Raw genomic sequence first — 20,180 nt, 5'->3', positions numbered from 1 at the left:
CGCCTTGATCCAGCAAGGAGGAGGGAGAGGTTGGGGAAGATCTCCGGCAGCACGATGGCGTGGTGTCGATGGAGAGACGAGGTCTCTCGGCAGGGCTTCGCCAAGCACCGTGGGAGAGGAGGAAGAAGGGGGGGGGGCAGGGCTGCATCGAGGGAGAGGGAAAATGGTGTGTCCAACAGCCCCAAAACCCCCACTATTTATAGGAAGAGGGGAGGGGGGTGCGCCACCCCTAGGGTTCCCACCCTAGGTGGTGCGGCAGCCCAGATGGGAGAGGGGGGCGGCGGCCAGGGCAGGGAAAGGGGGGACGGCACCCTAGGTGGGCCTTGGGCCTCCCCTGTGCCTAGGGTTTCCCCTCCCTCCCTCTCTGGTGCGCATGGGTTGGGTGTGGGGGGCGCACCATACCACCTAGGGGCTGGTTCCCTCCCGCACTTGGCCCATGTAGCCCTCCGGGGCTTGTGGCCCCCCCCGGTGGGCCTTCGGAACCCTTCCGGTGGTCCCGACACTTTGCCGGTGGTGCCCGAAACATTTCCGGCGTCCAAACCCATCCATACTATATATCAATCTTTACCTCCGGACCATTCCGGAGCTCCTCGTGACGTCCGGGATCTCATCCGGGACTCCGAACATCCTTCGATAACCTCGTATAACAATTCCCTATAACCCTAGCATCATCGAACCTTAAGTGTGTAGACCCTACGGGTTCGGAAGACAGGCAGACATGACCGAGACACCTCTCCGGCCAATAACCATCAGCCGGGTCTGGATACCTCTCTGTCACGCGGAGTGACAAATCCCGATCTCGATTCGTACCAACCCAACAGACACTTTCAGAGATACCCGTAGTGCACCTTTATAGTCACCCAGTTACGTTGTGACGTTTGATACACCCAAAGCACTCCTACGGTATCCGGGAGTTGCACAATCTCACGGTCGAAGGAAAAGACACTTGACATTAGAAAAGCTTTAGCATACGAACAATACGATCTAGTGCTACGCTTAGGATTGGGTCTTGTCCATCACATCATTCTCCCAATGATGTGATCCCGTTATCAATGACATCCAATGCCCATGATCACGAAACCATGATCATCTATTGATCAATGAGCTAGCCAACTAGAGGCTTGCTAGGGACACATTGTGATCTATCTATTCACACATGTATTACTGTTTCCTGTTAATACAATTATAGCATGAACAATAGACGATTATCATGAATAAGTAAATATGATAATAACCATTTTATTATTGCCTCTAGGGCATATTCCCAACAACAAAGTAACAAAGCAAAGTAAAAACGGAGGTGTAAATGATGGATGTGAATAGACCTGGGGGGCATAGTGTTTACTAGTGGCTTCTCTCATAAAAGCAAGTAGACGGTGGGTGAACAAATTACTGTTGAGCAATTGATAGAACCGCGCAAAGTCGTGACGATATCTATGGCAATGATTATATCTATAAGCATCATGTACAAAACAAGTAGACCGATACTTTCTGCATCTACTACTATTACTCCACACGTCGACCGCTATCCAGCATGCATCTAGTGTATTAAGTCCAAAAGAACAGAGTAACGCCTTAAGCAAGATGACATGATGTAGATGGACAATCTCATATCAACGCCAGAGCCCATCTTGTTACCCTTGATGGCAACTACTTAATGTGTGCCTTGCTGCCCCTACTATCACTGGGAAAGGTCACCACATGGTAGAACCCAAAACCAAGCACTTCTCCCATTGCAAGAATCATAGATCTAGTTGGCCAAACAAAACCCAAGACTCGGAGAGACTTACAAGGATATCAAATCATGCATATAAGAAATCAGCAAAGACTCAAATATATATCAAAGATAATCTGATCACAACTCCACAATTCATCGGATCTCAACAAACACACCGCTAAAGAAGATTACATCGGATAGATCTCCATGAAGATCATGGAGAACTTTGCATTGAAGATCCAAGAGAGAGAAGAAGCCATCTAGCTACTAACTACGGACCCGTAGGTATGAAGTGAACTAGTCACGAGTCATTGGAGGGGCGATGATGATGATGAAAGAAGCCCTCCAACTCCAAAGTCCCCTCCGGCAGGACGCCGGGAAGGGTCTCGAGATGAGATCTCGCGGAAACGGAAGCTTGCGGCGGCGGAAAAGTATTTTCGGGGCTCCCCTGATTTTTTGCTGAATTTTTGGGAATATATAGGCCAAAGATCTAGGTCAGGGGGCGGCCAGGGAGGCCACAAGCCCTGCCACCTCCACCTGCCCCCTGGTGGCGGAGTGGGAGCTTGTGGGCTTCCTGGAGCCCACCTGGCTTGGCCCAGAGGCCCCCTGATCTTCTTCTGTTCGGGAAAAAATCATTTCGGGGATTTTATTCCGTTTGGACTCCGTTCCAAAGTCAGATCTAAAAAGAGCCAAAAACACAGAAAAAACAGGAACTGGCACTTGGCACTGAATTAATAAGTTAGTCCCAAAAAAGATATAAATGATGCATAGAACATCCAAAGATGACAAGATAACAGCATGAAACCATCAAAAATTATAGATACGTTTGAGACGTATCAAGCATCCTCAAGCTTAACTCTTGCTCGTCCTCGAGTAGGGAAGTGATAAAGAATGAATTTTTTATGTTTTCATGCTACCTAGCATAGGTGTCCTTTGTAATTCCTCTTATGTGACGTGAATGTTCAGATCCATTAGATTCAAAACAGTAGTTTGCTATTGACGTGGAAACAATAATCATTCAAGCAAACTAGCAAGGTAATCATGAACTTTCAAAATAACAAGGCCAAAAGAAAGTTATCCCTACAAAAGCATATAGTCTGGCTATGCTTTATCATCATTGCACAACGAATTTAAATCATGCACAACCCCGGTATTGGCCAAGTAATTGTTTCACACCTTTACTTTCTCAAACCTTTTCAACTCTCACGCAATACATGAGCGTGAGCCATGGTTATAGCACTATAGATGGTGTGGTGTGTGGTGGAGGTTGCAAGACAAAAAAAAGGAGAAGATAGTCACATTAACTAGGCATATCAATGAGCTGTGGAGATGCTCATCAATAGATATCAATGTGAATGAGTAGGGATTGCCATACAAATGATGCACTAGAGCTACGAGTATGTGGAACCTCTTAAAGAAACTAGTGGGTGTGCATCCAACTTGCTTGCTCACAAAGACCTAAGGCAATTTTGAGGAAGCCTATCATTGGAATATACAAGCCAAGTTATATAATGAAAATTTCCCACTAGCTATATGGTGGTGACAAAACGAGAGACTCTCAATCATGAAGATCATGGTGCTTAATATGCACAAGTGTGGAAAAAGTGGTAGCATTGTCCCTTCTCTCTTTTTCTCTCATATTTTATTATTATTATTATTATTTGGTGGGCTCTTTGGCCTCTTTTTTTATTTTTTTTGGTGGGCTTCTTTGGCCTCTTTTATTTCCTCACATGGGACAATGCTCCATTAATGATGATCATCACACTTTCAACTCAAAACTTAGAGCAACGATGACTCTATATGGAATGCCTTCGGTAGTGTACCGTGACAATGATCTAGCATGGCATAGACATTAATGGAAGCATCATGCTAGCTATCTTACGATCATGCAATGGCAATGTGGACGTGGTGGCACATGTCATGGTGGTAGTTGCATGGCAATATATCTCGGAATGACTTTGAAAAAGCCATAGTAGGTAGGTATGGTGGCTGTTTTGAGGGAGGCTAATGGTGGGTTTTGTGCACCGGCGAAAGTTGCACGACACTAGGAAGATAGTGATGGTGGCAGGTGAAAGTGCATCTAAACCATGGACTCAACCTTAGTCATGAAGAACTCATATACTTGTTGCAAAAGTTTTATTAGTAATTGAAACAAAGCATTCAACGCATACTCCTAGGGGAAGGGTTGGTAGGTATAAACCATCGCGCGATCCCGACCGCCACGCAAAGGATGACAATCAATATACTAATCATGCTCAGATTTCATCACATAGCGGTTCACCATACGTGCATGCTATGGGAATCACTAACTTTAACACAAGTATTTCTAGATCCACAACACCTTACTAGCATGACTTCAATATTACCATAACCACAACTCAAAACTAATTGAGATGAATCAAACTTCTCTAACTATTCAATGCACATGAAGGTGGAAGTTTTCGTATCCCTTTGGATAACCGCCCCTTTTGAGACTACTTTCAAAGCATAGATAAACTACCATGCCTTGCACCGCTGTGCACTAAAAGATATAAGTGAAGCACACAGAGTAAAACTATCTAGCTCAAAAGATATAAGTGAAGCACATGTGAGCTGAATTGTCTACCAAAAGATATAAGTGAAGCTCGACAAAATCACGGTGAGTGCATGTCTATCTCTCTCTAGGTGTGCAGCAAGGATGATTGTGACACAACAAAAATAAAAGACTCCTACGATACAAGACGCTCCAAGCAAAAACACATAACATGTGGTGAATAAAAATATAGCCCCAAGTAACGTTACCGATGGATTGAAGATGAGAGAGGGGATGCCTTCCCGGGGCATCCCCAAGCTTAGGCTTTTACGGCATCCTTGAATCTCCTGGGGTGCCTTGGGCATCCCCAAGCATGAGATCTTGCCACTCTTTATCTTTTTGTCCATAAGAACTTCACCCAAAACTTGAAAACTTCACAACACGAAACTTAAACAGAAACTCGTGATAACATTAGTATGAGAAAGCAAACCACCACTTCCTTAGATACTGTAGCAAACTTAAATTCTACTTATGATGATGTTGGGTTACTGTATTTTCAATCTTCCATGGCTAATACCCCCCGATAATATCCATAGTTTCATCAAAATAAGCAACCAACACAACAAAAACAGAATCTGTTAACAGCAGACCAGTCTGTAGCAATCTGTATATTTCGTGTACCTATGGTACTCCAAAATTTCTGAAAAATTACGACAGTCTGAAGAATTTTTGTATCAATCAGCAGCAAAAAGAATCAACTCAAAAGCTCTTACAGAAAAAAAAATGAAAATTCTTTTCGTGAGCAGAAAGTTTATGTCTTTTCGAGCATGACCAAACGATCATCCCCAAGACTAATCATAACGGTTTTGCTTGGCACAAACGCAAAAAGAAACACAAAAAACACAATCATAACAGAATTATGAAAGTGTGGAAAACACAAAACAGAAAGAAAAAGGATAGATTAGTTGGGTTGCCTCCCAACAAGCGCTATTGTTTAACGCCCTTAGCTAGGCATTCAATGATGCTCTCACAAAAGACAAGAATTGAAGCACAACGAGAGCATCCTAAAGCATGTGAAAATCACATCTAAGTCTAACATACTTCCTATGCATAGGCATTTTATAGTAAATCAGATTGTCAAGACAACCAATAGTTGCCATATGCAAGGAAGAAGAAAGAGACAATAGCAATCTCCACATAACGAGAGGTAATTTGGTAACATGAAAATTTCTACCACAATATTTTCCTCTCTCATAGCAATTACATGTGGGACCATATTCGAATTCAACAATGTAACTATCACATAGGATATTCTTTTCATGATCCACATGCATGCAAAGTTGACGCTCTTCAAAAATAGTGGGATTATCATCAAATAAAGTCATGACTTCTGCAATCCCACTTTCAATATTGTTGCAAATGTCATATTCATCATGAGGTTTGAACAAATTTTCAAGATCATAAGAAAGATCATCACCCCAATCATGATCATTGCAACAAGTAGTGGACAAAGCAAAACTAGCATCCCCGAGCTTAGGGGTTTGCATATTCTTAGCATGATTGTCACTAATAGGATTTATAGTGAAACCATTGCAATCATGCTTTTCATTCAAGGAGCCCTCGTGAATCACTTCATAAGTTTCTTCATCACGATTTTCAGATTCACGCATCTCAAGCAAAACTCCATAAAGATAGTCAAGTGCCCTCAACTCACTAGTAATTCGTTCCACATAAGTGGGTCTCTTAAAGAGATTAGCTAGTGGATGAGGATCCATATCACTAGATTTTCAGCAAGCAAAGATGCAAGCATAATGAAGGCACAAGGCACACAAGTGAACAGAAAGCAAGCGAGAGAAAAGGGCGAACGAAAAGGCAAATGAAAAAGGCAAAGGAGAAGGCAAAAGAAAACGGCAAATGTGAAGTGGGGGAGAGGAAAACGAGAGGCAACTGGCAACAAAAGTAAATGCAATAGATGAGTTTGTGAGACCTACTTGGAAAGATCTTGATCTCTCCTCCCCGGCAAAGGCACCAGAAATACTTCTGATGTCAGTTGAGCTTCCCCGGCAACGGCGCCAGAAATACTTCTGATGTCAGCTGTGCTTCCCTAGCAACGGCGCCAAGAATAGTCTTGTCGACGGCACCAGGAATCCTTCTGCTGCGGCTACGCCTTAAGGGACTTCCTAGGAAAATATGCAAAGGATTTCCCCCGTGGCCTTGGAGCCTTGCGTTGGTGTACCCTCGAAGCGGAAAGGGTGATGTAGCACAGCGGTGGTAAGTATTTCCCTCAGTTTGAGAACCAAGGTATCAATCCAGTGGAGGAGTATCACAAGATCCTGCACAAACACAAAAGCTTGCTCCCAATGCTATGAAGGGCTTGTTAATCCCTTATAGATTGTTCGCCAAGTGAGAACTGAAAGCAACAAAGTAACAAAGCAAAGTAAAAGCGGAGGTGTAAACGATGGATGTGAATAGACCCGGGGGTCATAGTGTTTACTAGTGGTTTCTCTCATAAAAGCAAGTAGACGGTGAGTGAACAAATTACTGTCGAGCAATTCATAGAACCGCACAAAGTCGTGACGATATATATGGCAAAGATTATATCTATAGGCATCACGTCCAAAACAAGTAGACCGATACTTTCTGCATCTACTACTATTACTCCACACGTCGACCGCTATCCAGCATGCATCTAGTGTATTAAGTCCAAAAGAACAGAGTAACGCCTTAAGCAAGATGACATGATGTAGAGGGACAATCTCATATCAACGCCAGAGCCCATCTTGTTACCCTTGATGGCAACTACTTAATGTGTGACTTGCTGCCCCTACTGTCACTGGGAAAGGTCACCACATGGTAGAACCCAAAACCAAACACTTCTCCCATTGCAAGAATCATAGGTCTAGTTGGCCAAACAAAACCCAAGACTCGGAGAGACTTACAAGGATATCAAATCATGCATATAAGAAATCAGCAAAGACTCAAATATATATCATAGATAATCTGATCACAAATCCAAATTCATCGGATCTCGACAAACACACCGCCAAAGAAGATTACATCGGATAGATCTCCATGGAGAACTTTGTATTGAAGAACCAAGAGAGAGAAGAAGTCATCTAGCTACTAATTACGGACCCGTAGGTCTGAAGTGAACTACTCACGAGTCATTGGAGGGGCGATGATGATGATGAAGAAGCCCTCCAACTCCAAAGTCCCCTCCGGCAGGGCGCCGGGAAGGGTGTCCAGATGAGATCTTGCGGAAACGGAAGCTTGCGGCGGCGGAAAAGTATTTTCGAGGCTCCCTTGATTTTTTGCTGAATTTTTGGGAATATATAGGCCAAAGATCTAGGCCAGGGAGGCCACAAGCCCTACCACCGCCGCCTCCCCCTTGGGGCGGAGTGGAGCTTGTGGGCTCCCTGGAGCCCACCTGGCTTGGCCCAGAGGCCCCCTGATATTCTTCTGTTCGGGAAAAAATCATTTCGGGGATTTTATTCTGTTTGGACTCCGTTCCAAAATCAGATCTAAAAAGAGCCAAAAACACAGAAAAAACAGGAACCGACACTTGGCACTGAACTAATAAGTTAGTCCTAAAAAAGATATAAAAGATACATAAAACATCCAAAGATGACAAGATAACAGCATGAAACCATCAAAAATTATAGATACGTTTGAGACGTATCAATCACAAATCCACAATTCATCGGATCTCGACAAACACACCGCCAAAGAGGATTACATCGGATAGATCTCCATGAAGATCATGGAGAACTTTGTATTGAAGATCCAAGAGAGAGAAGAAGCCATCTACTCCCTCCGTTCCTAAATATTTGTCTTTTTAAAGATTCAACTATGGACTACATACAAAGCAAAATGAATGAACTTATTCTCTAAATTATGTCTATATACATCCGTATGTAGTCTGTAGTGAAATTTCTAAAAGACAAATATTTAGGAACGGAGGGAGTAGCTACTAACTACGGACCCGTAGGTCTGAAGTGGACTACTCACGAGTCATTGGAGAGGCAATGATGTTGATGTAGAAGCCCTCCAGCTCCAAAGTCCCCTCCGGCAGGGCACCGGGAAGGGTCTCCAGATGAGATCTCGCGGAAACGGAAGCTTGCGGCGGCGGAAAATTGGTTTCGTGGACGCCCTTATTTTTTCTGGGATTTTAGGGAATAGATAGGCCAAAGAGCTAGGGCACAGGAGCTCCAGGGAGGCCACAAGCCTGGTGGCCGTGGGCCCCCCTAGCCGCGGCGACAGGGCTTGTGGGCTCCCTGTGGGCCTCCTGCCTTGGCCCTCAAGTCCCCCGATCTTCTTCTGTTATGGAAAAAATCATTTTGGGGATTTTATTCCGTTTGGACTCCGTTCTAAAATCAGATCTGAAAAGAGTCAAAAACACAGAAAAAACAAGAACTGGCACTTGGCACTGAATTAATAAGTTAGTCCAAAAAAAAAAGTTTTATAAAACATCCAAAGTTGACAAGATAACAGCATTAAAACCATAAAAAATTATAGATACGTTTGAGACATATCACATGCGAGTCGATGAAACCAGTCTCTCGTAAGCGTACGAGTTATGTCGGTCCAGGTCGCTTCAATCCAACAATATCGCCGAATCGAGAAAGGCTAAGGAGGGCAGCAAATCGAACATCACCGTCCACAAAACCTTTTGTGTTCTACTCGAGATAACATCTACACATGAACCTAGCTCATGCTGCCACTGTTGGGGAACGTTGCATGGGAAACAAAGAATTTCCTACGCATAGGAAGACCTATCATGGTGATGTCCATCTACAAGAGGATATTAGATCTACGTACCCTTGTAGATCGCTCAGCGGAAGGCGTTAAGAAATGCGGTTGATGTAGTGGTACAGCTTGGTGATTCAAATCACCGTCGTCCCACGATCCGTCCCACGAACGGTTCCGATCTAGCGTCGAACGGACGACACCTCCGCGTTCAGCACACGTATAGCTCGATGACGATCTCGGCCTTTTTGATCCAGCAAGCAAGACGGAGAAGTAGATGAGTTCTCCGGCAGCGTGACAGTGCTCTGGTGGTGGTGATGATCTACTCATGCAGGGCTCCGCCCGAGCTCCGCAGAAATCCGATCTAGAGGTAAAACTATGTGGAATAGGCTAGAGTTGCACATGGCAAAGTTGCGTCTCAAAAAGCCCTAAACCACCAATACATATAGGAGGAGGGGAGGGGCTAGCCTTGGGGCACAAGGGCTCCAAGGGTGCGTCGGCCGCCAGGGAGGAGGAGGACTCCTCCTCCAATTCGGTTTGGGAAGGAGGAGTCCTCCTCTTCCTTCCCAGCTTCCTCTTTCATTTTTTTCTTCTTCTTTTCCTTTGGTATTTTTACATGTGGCGCCATAGCCCTGTTAGGCTGAATTCACCAGCCCACTAAGGACTTGGTGCGCCACCCTAGGGCCTTGGGCTCACTCCCGGGTGGGTGGGGCCCTTCCGGTAAACACCCGAAACCCATTCGTCACTCCCGGTACACTGCAGGTAATGCCCGAAACTTTCCGGTGACCAAATGAAATCATCCTATATATCAATCTTCATTTTCGGACCATGTCGGAAACCCTCGTGACGTCCGTGATCTCATCCGGGACTCCGAACAACATTCGGTAACCACACATATAACTCAACTATACTAAAACATCATCGAACCTTAAGTGTGCACACCCTGCGGGTTCGAGAACTATGTAGACATGACCCGAGACACTCCTCAATCAATATCCAATAGTGGGACCTGGATGACCATATTGATCCTACATATTCTTCGAAGATCTTATCGGTTGAACCTCAGTGTTAAGGATTCATATAATCCCGTATGTCATTCCCTTTGTCCTTCAGTATGTTACTTGCCTGAGATTCGATCGTTGGTATCCGCATACCTATTTCAATCTCGTTACCGGCAAGTCTCTTTACTCGTTCTGTAATACAAGATCCTGTGACTTACACTTAGTCACATTGTTTGCAAGGCTTGTGTGTGATGTTGTATTACCGAGTGGGCCCCGAGATACCTCTCGGTCACATGGAGTGACAAATCACAGTCTTGATCCATACTAACTCAACGGACACCTTCGGAGATACCTGTAGAGCACCTTTATAGTCACTCAGTTACGTTGCGACGTTTGATGCACACAAGGTATTCCTTCGGTGCGAGTGAGTTATATGATCTCATGGTCATAGGAATAAATATTTGACACGCAGAAAACAATAGCAATAAAATGACACGATCAATATGCTACGTTTATAGTTTGGGTCTAGTCCATCACATGATTCTATTAATGATGTGATCCAGTTATCAAATCACAACACTTGCACATAGTCAGAAAACCTTGACTATCCTTGATCAACTGGCTAGCCAACTAGAGGCTTGCTAGGGACAGTGTTTTGTCTATGTATCCACACATGCATCTATGTTTTCATTCTATACAATTATAGCATGAATAATGAACAATTATCTTGTAACAGGAAATATAATAATAACTATTTTATCATTGTCTCTAAGACATATTTCCAACAGTCGCATCCAAGGAGTAAGTAACCTGCTTCGCCTTTGGTTGATTGTTGATGGTGCGTGTACTCATGACCCCTGTCCAGAGGGTGTCGTCGGCCTCTAGCGAGGGCGCATTGATGCAGCTTCAGGAGGAGCCAGCCCCCGGGGCCAGCACGCTGTGAATTCGTCCGCCCTCGTCGTGCCCGAGGAGAAATTGGAGCCTCCAGTGCCCCAAGTTTACCGCGTCATTGTTCTTTCGGAGGCAGCACCCGCCGACGTGCTCGTGCCGCCCCTTGGTCGAACCCTTGTTCTCGCGGACTACGGCCTGTTAGTCGGGCCCGACGCTCTGGATGAGGCCTTCGCCGCGCTTGGTTAGATCCGGGCTGACCTCCAAGACGCCGATGGGCGCTCCCTCGCGAGGGAACACCTGGGCTTATTTCTGAGTGGCTCCAGGCTGACGCAGCCACCAAGGCAGCCTCGGGTCGGGCCAAGGCTGCCTCTATGGAGAGTAGGAAGGAGGCCGCCGAAGCCAAAGCGGCTCGCGAGCTTGCGCTGGCCGAAGCAGCATCTGCCGCTAAATGCTGCAGCAAGGCGTAGGCCAAACTGAAGGCCCTTCAGGAGGAGCGAACCACACATGCGTGGCGGCTTCACCACCGAGAGGAGGACCTTGCGGCTCATGAGGCGAAGCTCGCCGATCACGAGTTTGTCCTATCTCAGGCGGCCGTCGACCAAGTTGCGGAGTGCGAGCGTCTGGCCAAGCTAAAGGATGAGGTAGGAGCGGCCCAGACGGCCCATGCTCGGCATGCCTCCGAGACGATGGCCCAGCTGGCTGCCAGGGGGAAGACCCTTGCCGCTACTGGGGAAAAGGCGACCGCGGAGCACGACGTCTTCCCCTCCATCAAGCTCAAGCTCCGCCAGGCACTGCGCTTCATCTGCAGGGGAGGATTCGAGGAGCCCCTCGCAACTCGTGAGGGCGGCTACACCGGGCTCTCCTCCAGGCTCACCGAGGCACTCGAATGTGCAGTTGTGAGGGTGGCTGCCATCTTGGAGGATGAGTCCCGCGACCTTTGCTCCCTGTCCGCGATGCGCGTCTTCAACCACCTTTACCTCCGCGAGCCCGGCTTTGACTTCAACGCGATGATGCCTTAGGTTGCCCCTGAGTCCCGCGTTGCCGCGGCGGCGGCCGTGAAGGATTCCGTGGACGCGCTGGTGAATAAGTTTGCTTGCATCCCCGCCGCCAGGCCCCCCCAAGGTGACGGCGATCGGTGGCGACGAAGGCATCGACGACGATGTTGATGATGAGCTCGCCGCGACTGGGACGGGCAGCGGCAGAGATGGCGATGACGGCTCCTCCTCCTAGATTTCGACATGCGACATTTACCATGTCTCCTGGAGGCATAAGACTTGTTTGGATTCACAAAACACTCGGTGCTTGTAATAACTCTTTGCGGTTTTATATCGTGCCTTGTTTCCTTCCTGCTTGCTTTTGTGCTCTGCATTGGCAGGGCCCAATCCCGTGCATACCTCGGCCGCTACTGGGACATCCGGATCGCTAGGACGAGACCAAGGGGCGAGGGGCTACGTGACTAGTGAGGCCCCTTTGTCGCGATTCTCAGGGGTTCCCCTTGATGTATGAGCAACCCTCATGAAGGAGACATATCGACGACGGGGTTGATTTGGAGCGCCTTAGTACTCTGTGTCGGCACGGCTCAATCCCGCGCATACCTCGACCGCCATTGGGGCGTCCGGATCGCTAGGACGAGACCAAAGGTCAAGGGGCCTCCTAAACCTAATTATTGGCCTATAAATTTCCAAATATTCCCATATTGCCAAAAAGAGCCACGAAAATACTTCTACGCCACCGGGAGCCTCTGTTCTCGACAGATCCAATTTAGGAGCCTTTTCCGGTAATCTGCCGAAGAGGGAATTGATCACGGAGGGCATCTACATCAACTCCATTGCCCCTCCGATGATGTGTGAGTAGTTCGATACATACCTACGGGTCCATAGCTAGTAGCTAGATGACTTCTCTCTCTTTCATCTTCAATACCATGTTCTTCATGATCTTCATGTATCCGATGTAATACTATTTTGCGGTGTGTTTGTTGAGATCTGCATCTCTTCCACCTTCTCATCACTGTCCAAAACCTCAATCCCCTCGAGCCCCTTACCCTCATCCTTAACATAAGACAAATAGACATCCAACCCATAGCCCTCAAGTTCAATCAGTGCTAACAATAAGAGGTACTTCATTTCTAATAAGGAAAATTTCCTTTCCATATTGCCTCTACCCTCAAAATGCAACCTCAATTCCCATACTTCATCATCCAAACTATGCAAAAACAGATATAAAAACAATCAGATTTCTGATATGTGATGATATGGAGTTCAATTATATGCAACATCCTATGTAAACAACCTATGTAATCAGTTTCATTTCCGTGACCTATTTGAACAGTTTCAATGAACAAATCCTAAAGTTCACTTACCAACCGTAACGCTAGTTCATAATTTTCTTACAGTGTATACATAATTATCTACCAAAGGGAACTAATTTGTAAATATACCAAGAGAAAAATCTAAAATTAATCCTAACCTTAGTTATACACTAACAAAGAAATTGAAAAGGAGTAACTTACTAGTACCCGCCTGCTGGATCCGCGTGGATGCATCTGGACCACTGCCCTGGCCGCGCGGCACTCCGGCGAGATGTGGACCTCATGCGTGGGTGGCTCCGACGAGCGTTGGGTCGGGAAACAACACTGCCTAGCCACTTGTCAACCTCAGAGTGAGCACCGCCCTCACCGCCAGCGGTCGCCCTAGGGCCCAAAGGTTCATTGTTATCGTTCTTCTTCACCGCCGCCATCGTTGGGAGAGACAGAGCACGGTGAAAGGAGAGAGTGAGTTTTCGACAGAGAGAGTGAGAGGCTAGGGAGCGAGCTGGTGTGGTCCGACCGCAGCGGCCTGGTAACGGCTGTTAACGGCCTCACCGTCACTTGTGGTGATGACGTGGCGTGATAGACGGGCCCTTTCGGTCAAAAAACGGATTAAATTGCTAGCAACGGGCAATTTAGGTTTTTTAAGACAACCGACATGAAAAGTGGTAGGTATCAGTCACAAATAAATTTTCGGTAGTTTTTTGAAATCCTAACGCGAAAAGTGATAGTTTTATCCTATTCACTCAATTCCTATCGGATCAGTACGATGCATGGACCAAAATCCCTCCCCGACACTCGTCAACTGAATTAGTTTCGTTGACACACCCTTTCTCTTTTCATCAGAATTAATGAGTCGTTGTGGTGGTGGTCGCGGGCGGCGGCTCCTTGTCATCGAACTGGAACATCAAGGAGGAGGAGCATGCAAGGGAGGAGGAGGCAATGCAGGTGTACCTCCGACAGCAGTGGTTGCGTCGCGTGTTCGCGCAATACTACAGGTGTTGGACCGAATCAGCTCAGAGCACAGCACAACACGTGGAGTACCCGCTGGAGTTTCGGGTCCAGAACGCCGCCGCGCTACTGGGCTCCCACTACGGCATGCTTGAGTTAGTCGCCGAGGAGGGGTTTGTGCACATGCCCGTCCAAACCATGGCACGGATCAAACTGCCGAAGGATGAGTTCGCGCTCCTGACCAGCTCGTCTCTCCCTAAGGCCGCCTCTGTCAAGCTGCGGCTCCACACCATGGACAGTAAACATGACATTCACAGTCATTTCAATGTACAAATCCTTGTGGTAGCCAAACATTCTTTTTTGCACTTGAATTTCCATTCCACCAAATGAAATCCCAACAAATATCTCATTTCATTTCATTTGGTGCCAAACGAGCTGTCATTTCATTTGGTACAAATGAAATGAAATGAAGGGTGCCAAGCCCTTTGGTTTATAGGAATGAATTTCTATTCATGCATAGGATTAGTTTCTTTCCTCTACATTTCAAAGGAAAATAGACATGAGACTAGACTCAAATGGAATTTTTTCTATGATGTGAACCAAATGCATTTTTTTTCTGTTCCTAATCATAAGATTTGAGATACATGTCATTTCATTTCCTACAAGTTTCCTATTACTATAAAATCATATCCTATGAACCAAAGGAGGCCTAAGTCGGTGCCAAGGGCACCATATTTCAGTTAGAGATGTCATAGCTGTAGGGGGGCTCAAGAGTGCTCAAGCATAAATGTAAATTCCCAATTTGACAGCATGGTCTCAAGTTTGATTCATGATATCAGAGAAAATAAATTTTGCTTGTGCTAATCGCAGGCTTCGAAGTAGGAAGCCTAAAAAACACTAGATGGTTTTAGCACTAAAGGAATATGATTTAGAGTGCCAATGCGTATATACATGATTTAAGTATGGTTCATAAAGCAAAAGAGTCTTCTTCGACAAACAAAGTATTTTAATTTTGTTCTTCGAAGCCGAAAACCTCAGCTAAGAAACTACGAATAGGTTTCTTCTGCCTCCGTGAGCTCACATGGGATTCAAACATCCCAATCCCTTTTCTCTGTGGTATCTATAAGAAAAACTCTAGAGGATAAAAGTATAAATCTAGTCGATGTAAACTATAACAGGCGTCTTCTTGCTGTATGCTTCGAAAGGAATGAAACACCATTGCACAAAGGGTGTTTAGGAGATCCGAGATCAGAAGAATCATGGCAATCCATGAGCTGATGGAGCGTGATGTCTCGTCAACTGACACGCTATCCAGGAAGGGAATAGCCACGGAGGTACTTGGAATCGACTCCTGACTCACGGCACAGCGCAACCCTGCCAGTTCGTGCAATCTGCAAAATGCATGGCCAGGGAGGGTAAAGGATCGATTATAAATAATCATTCAAAAATTTGCAGTTGCTAAACTACAATTTGCACTGGCCTAAGCACTCCACAATTAAGGAATAACTAATCCGCTGATGAACACAAATTATGGATACTATGGTGCATTTGCAAAGTGAACCTTCAAGAGCTTAAAAAAAAAACCTTCAGTACGAACCTCACAGATGCCGTAGGGCTCAAGCAACCTCTGTAATGCAACCATTTTATCAAGATCCCCGGTAAGCTGCATGCCAATAAGGTTATTGTTTGTTAAAAGAAATTATTGATGCCTCTAAATTTATTGTCCTTGTCGGACTCTTTTGCAAGATTCAAGAAATGTAGGAAATGGAAAGGGTAGGATTGCAATGTCCGGCCTTATTGAATCGTAGGATTAAATACAACAAGAATCCCAACCATAGGGTGTTCAATTACGCCATAGGGAAAACAAAGAAATCATTGCACGAGGTATGAGTTAATGGAAATGTTTCTATGAAATACTACACAGCAAGTGAATTCTTATGAGATATTTATATAAATACAGTTTATGTCAAATTTTGTTCTTCAAATGGATTACAATTATGTCAGATATACAAAAATCCGTAAGTATTACAATCCTACAAATTCCCTTTAAAAGATACTCTAAGATTAGTTCTTCATAAGTACTCAAGAATATAATAAGCAATCAGGTAAGTACGATTTGCTGGTATAGCCATAGATACATGACACCGAAACAATCTATAAACTCCCACATTGTCGCATATCTCTATTATCCTACTTAAATCAACATGAATAAATACTACTCCCTCCGTAAAGAAATATAAGAGTGTTTAGATCACTTATATTTCAAAATAGCAGCATGTCAGTTTGATCTATACTGAAATTTTATCAGCTAGTTGACGGCTACACGGATAATGCTCCAAGTAAAGGCTGTATCTGATTAATATTCATATTTCTGATGTCTACAATCAACATTTCTAAACTGAATTAAGAAAATGCTTAAATAAAACCGACTGATTTATCTACCAACAAAAGAATATAAAGTCCTAAATCTAGTAGTTGGACCCAAGAGGTAAAGTAATTATTACCTGAAGAGTTATTGTGTGGCCTGATACATCAACTGTTTTGGCCCTGAAAACATCCTCAGCAATATCCAGGATATCCCTTCGAGCTGAGGTATTCCCAGCGACCTTTATGATCATTAACTCTCTAGCCGCAAATGGTAAATGTGTAAGATCTTGAACCTGAGAACCCAAGATGAATTTGAGTTAACCTTACATATGCAACAACAATCATACAAACCACACACTGATAAGTTGACCTCATAAACATCAATGAGCTTATAAAGTTGTTGTACTAGCTTGGCGATAGATTCATCATTTCCAGGAACAACGGTGGTGATGCGAGAAGTGCCCATTTTTTCAGCTGGGCCAACAGCAAGACTCTGTCAAAATAATGGATACAGCATTTAAGCATTTACTGCAACCATGTAACCTGCAATGATCTAACTGAGGCAACATAAGATAAATATAAGCGGAAAATGAACCTGAATATTGTAGCCTCTCCGGGCAAAGACACCCGTTACGACATTAAGAACTCCAGGGGAATCATTCACAAGGATCGACAAAGTATGTGAACAAAACCCTGTAGGCTAAAGAAAGAAAAGTATACCAGTTATTTTCCAAATGGATATTAAAATTGCAATTGTTAGTTCAATGCAAACAAATTTTAACAACTTCAGTGTTCAAGTACACTTCAGGGCTCTTGCCACTAATTTTCAGCAACACAGCAGCTCTAGTGAAAGAAGAATGCAAGAACTTACATCACTGTCAGTCATGGCCCCCCAATGAGCATCAAGAATTTGATTCATCGAGAAGCTTTCGTAAGATTCCACTGGATAAACATCGCCCTAGTAATAAGAACATAGTATATAAAATTCATACAGCTGCTGTTGCAAATTGGAGCAAAAAGTATTTGCAATAAACTTGTTCACACTTCACACAAACATAGCCCAGGTCATTTCTAACCAGTGTTTGTGAAATTGTAGTTATTCTATAAGAAAGCAAAGTTCTTACTACTTTCAAATTAAGACTAACCATTCGACATAATGCGAGTATTGGGAATGATACAGCAATTTAAATAATGCACCAACTTCTGCTTTTGTCCTAAACTGATAGGCATAAATAGAATAATCTAGCTAATCAAATCAGTATTCACTGCATATATGGTGCACTTGCAAGGATCAATATTGGTAAATTATCTACAGAAACTATTTTGCCCTTACAAAATCAGATTGAAAGAAAAAAAAACAGCAAGAAATAATCAACAAGATCAATTCAGTAAAAAGCAACTCTTATTATAAAGAATGGAAGAGAGTATATTATATTACGCGTGTTGATTTCCGTTGAATACATAAAAAGAATTCACACAACACAATAAACCAGGTCAAAATAAATGGAGACAGTGCCGTTGCAATGCCGAAGAAAAGATAAATGCATGTTACAAGAATAACATGAATGATAAGAATTATCATTCCATACCTGGGATGATTCCTCAGAATCTCCACTGGTTGCCTTTGCAGTGCTTAGTGTAGACTTTGAAGGCATTTTCACTTCAAGATCAGGATAGGAAGCTACCGAGAACCTCCAAAAAGGAGCGGTTTGTCCCATTTTCTCACGCCGCAAAGCTATCTGTTACATTAGTAAGGCCAATTAGATATAGTCAAGAAGAAATCATGATATGGTGTTAATCTTTCTAAGGAGTATAACCTTGCCAGTTCTGGCAACTTCTTTGATCCCGAATTTGCTCAGGTTCCTCTGTACAGCAGCAATCTTTCCAGGATCTCCAGTTACCTTTGGCATGACTCAAAAACAGAGAGCATACTTTGCTTTAATAAAAGATATATGAGTGGTAGTGTAATTGATCTGCAAGATACGACACATCATGGATTTTACCTCAACAGTTAGTGTATGGTCTGAAAGATCAACCACTTTGGCTCTGAAAATGTCAACCAAACCCATCACCTGCATGTATAAGTATTCAATAAGCAAAGAATGCCCAAACTGTACTTCCACTACCTCTCGAACTGAAATACTCTATGTAAATTGAGCATCACATGCACAAATTAAAATTTCTAGACAATATGCTTGCAAAAAGCAGATATAGGTTTATATACCTCGAGACGCTGTTCTGGCTCTACATTTAGTTTTATAAGCATGAGCTCTCTTTCAACTTGTGGTTCCTTTGACAAATCGTCAACCTGTTCAATCGATATATGAAACTATAAATATCCGATACTGTGATGACTGGAACAAGCACGAAAACTGAAACAGAATGATTCCATTAATCACATGTTACTATTAGTAGTTAGCAAAAAAATTCAATGTTCACGGGATACTGGAAGAGAAAATGCTGACCTGTATAACATTGACAAGTTTGTAGAGCTGCTCGACGACCTGTGTGAGTATCTTCTCTGTTCCTGACACCACTATGGTGAACAGAGCCTTGTCCTTGTTCAGCCCAACTGCCAACGACTCAATGTTGTACCCTCTTCTAGCGAAGACCCCGGCAATCCGATTGATCATCCCACTCTCATCCCCAACAAAAACCGATATCGTGTGGCGCTTTACAACCCTATACATACATACATACATACATACAAGAGATTGAAGCAGGAAAGGGATCCTAATAATAGATCAACGACGAAGCGCTGAGAAGACTCGAAGATCAAAATCGCTCAGGGTTGAAAACTGGTCGGCGGGAAGAGAGAAGAAGGCTTACGAGCGCCTTGGGTGGGGTGGCACCGGCGCGACGCCGCCGGTGGCCGGGGTAGCGGCCGCCGCGGCGACGGGCACGAGGCGAGCCCTCGGCCTGGCCGAGATGGACACGGGCGGACGAGGCGGCGGCTGGTGGTGGTGGTGGGACCCAGTCCCGACCGCGACGCGTTGAGGAGTTACGGCGGCGGCGGCGGCGGCGGCCATGGGTGGGACCGCGGAAGGGGTGAGATCGTGAGGTGGTGGGGTTTTGGGGTTGGTTCGGATACCGAGGAAAGGAGAGATGGCGTCGCCAGTTTCGGTGTGGTGGGCACGGCCGAAAGGGAATGGATTGTTCGGAAACGGTCCCCGGCCGCAAACTTGTGCGGCGGCTTCTCGGTTCACTCGCTCTAGCAGCCTGAAACCCATTTGGGCCATCTCCAACAATCCATTATTGACTGTTCGATACAGTAGGGTGTATGGACTCATCTCGACTATGATCATCTCATGCAAAAAAGGTCTCTCAACTATGTTGAGATCAACACATCCATATAGGGTGCATGAACGCAGCCATTAGCCATGCTCGCAAAAAATGTTTAAAATTTCAAAAAGAAAAACTCAAAAAATGTTTGGAATTTCAAATTTTGTTTAATTTTCAAAAAAAGTTCAGAATTGCAAATTTTGTTTAAATATTCAAATAATGTTTGAATTCTCCATAAATGTTTGAAATTTCAAATTGAATTTTCAAAAACAGTTCAGAGTTTAGAATTTTGTCTATATTTTCAGAAAACATAATTTAAAAAAACAAAAAAAAATCAAAAAATATAAAACAGAATTCCAAATTTCTTTAAATTTTAAAAAATGTTCAGATTTTTTTAAAAAAAATTGA

At 44.4% G+C, this 20,180-nt stretch overlaps 1 protein-coding gene across 1 annotated transcript; it reads right to left on the bottom strand.

Moving 5' to 3' along the window:
- Window positions 1-15,028: 15,028 nt before the first annotated feature.
- LOC123447824 (acetolactate synthase small subunit 2, chloroplastic-like) lies at window positions 15,029-19,629 on the bottom strand. The gene is made up of 12 exons (XM_045124511.1): window positions 19,320-19,629; window positions 18,956-19,172; window positions 18,715-18,798; window positions 18,494-18,562; window positions 18,308-18,391; window positions 18,080-18,229; window positions 17,362-17,448; window positions 17,086-17,190; window positions 16,861-16,983; window positions 16,628-16,783; window positions 15,721-15,786; window positions 15,029-15,514 (listed from the first exon to the last, which is right to left on the bottom strand). The coding sequence occupies exons 1-12, from the start codon at window positions 19,517-19,519 to the stop codon at window positions 15,431-15,433; spliced, it is 1,425 nt and encodes a 474-aa protein (XP_044980446.1). The 5' UTR covers window positions 19,520-19,629; the 3' UTR covers window positions 15,029-15,430.
- Window positions 19,630-20,180: the final 551 nt, after the last annotated feature.

This window comes from Hordeum vulgare, chromosome 4H (genome assembly GCF_904849725.1).
Source record: "Hordeum vulgare subsp. vulgare chromosome 4H, MorexV3_pseudomolecules_assembly, whole genome shotgun sequence".
In the NCBI taxonomy this organism is placed as follows: domain Eukaryota; kingdom Viridiplantae; phylum Streptophyta; class Magnoliopsida; order Poales; family Poaceae; genus Hordeum; species Hordeum vulgare.
Note: the sequence above shows the minus strand (reverse complement) of the source record. Positions and strands in the feature narration are given on the sequence as shown.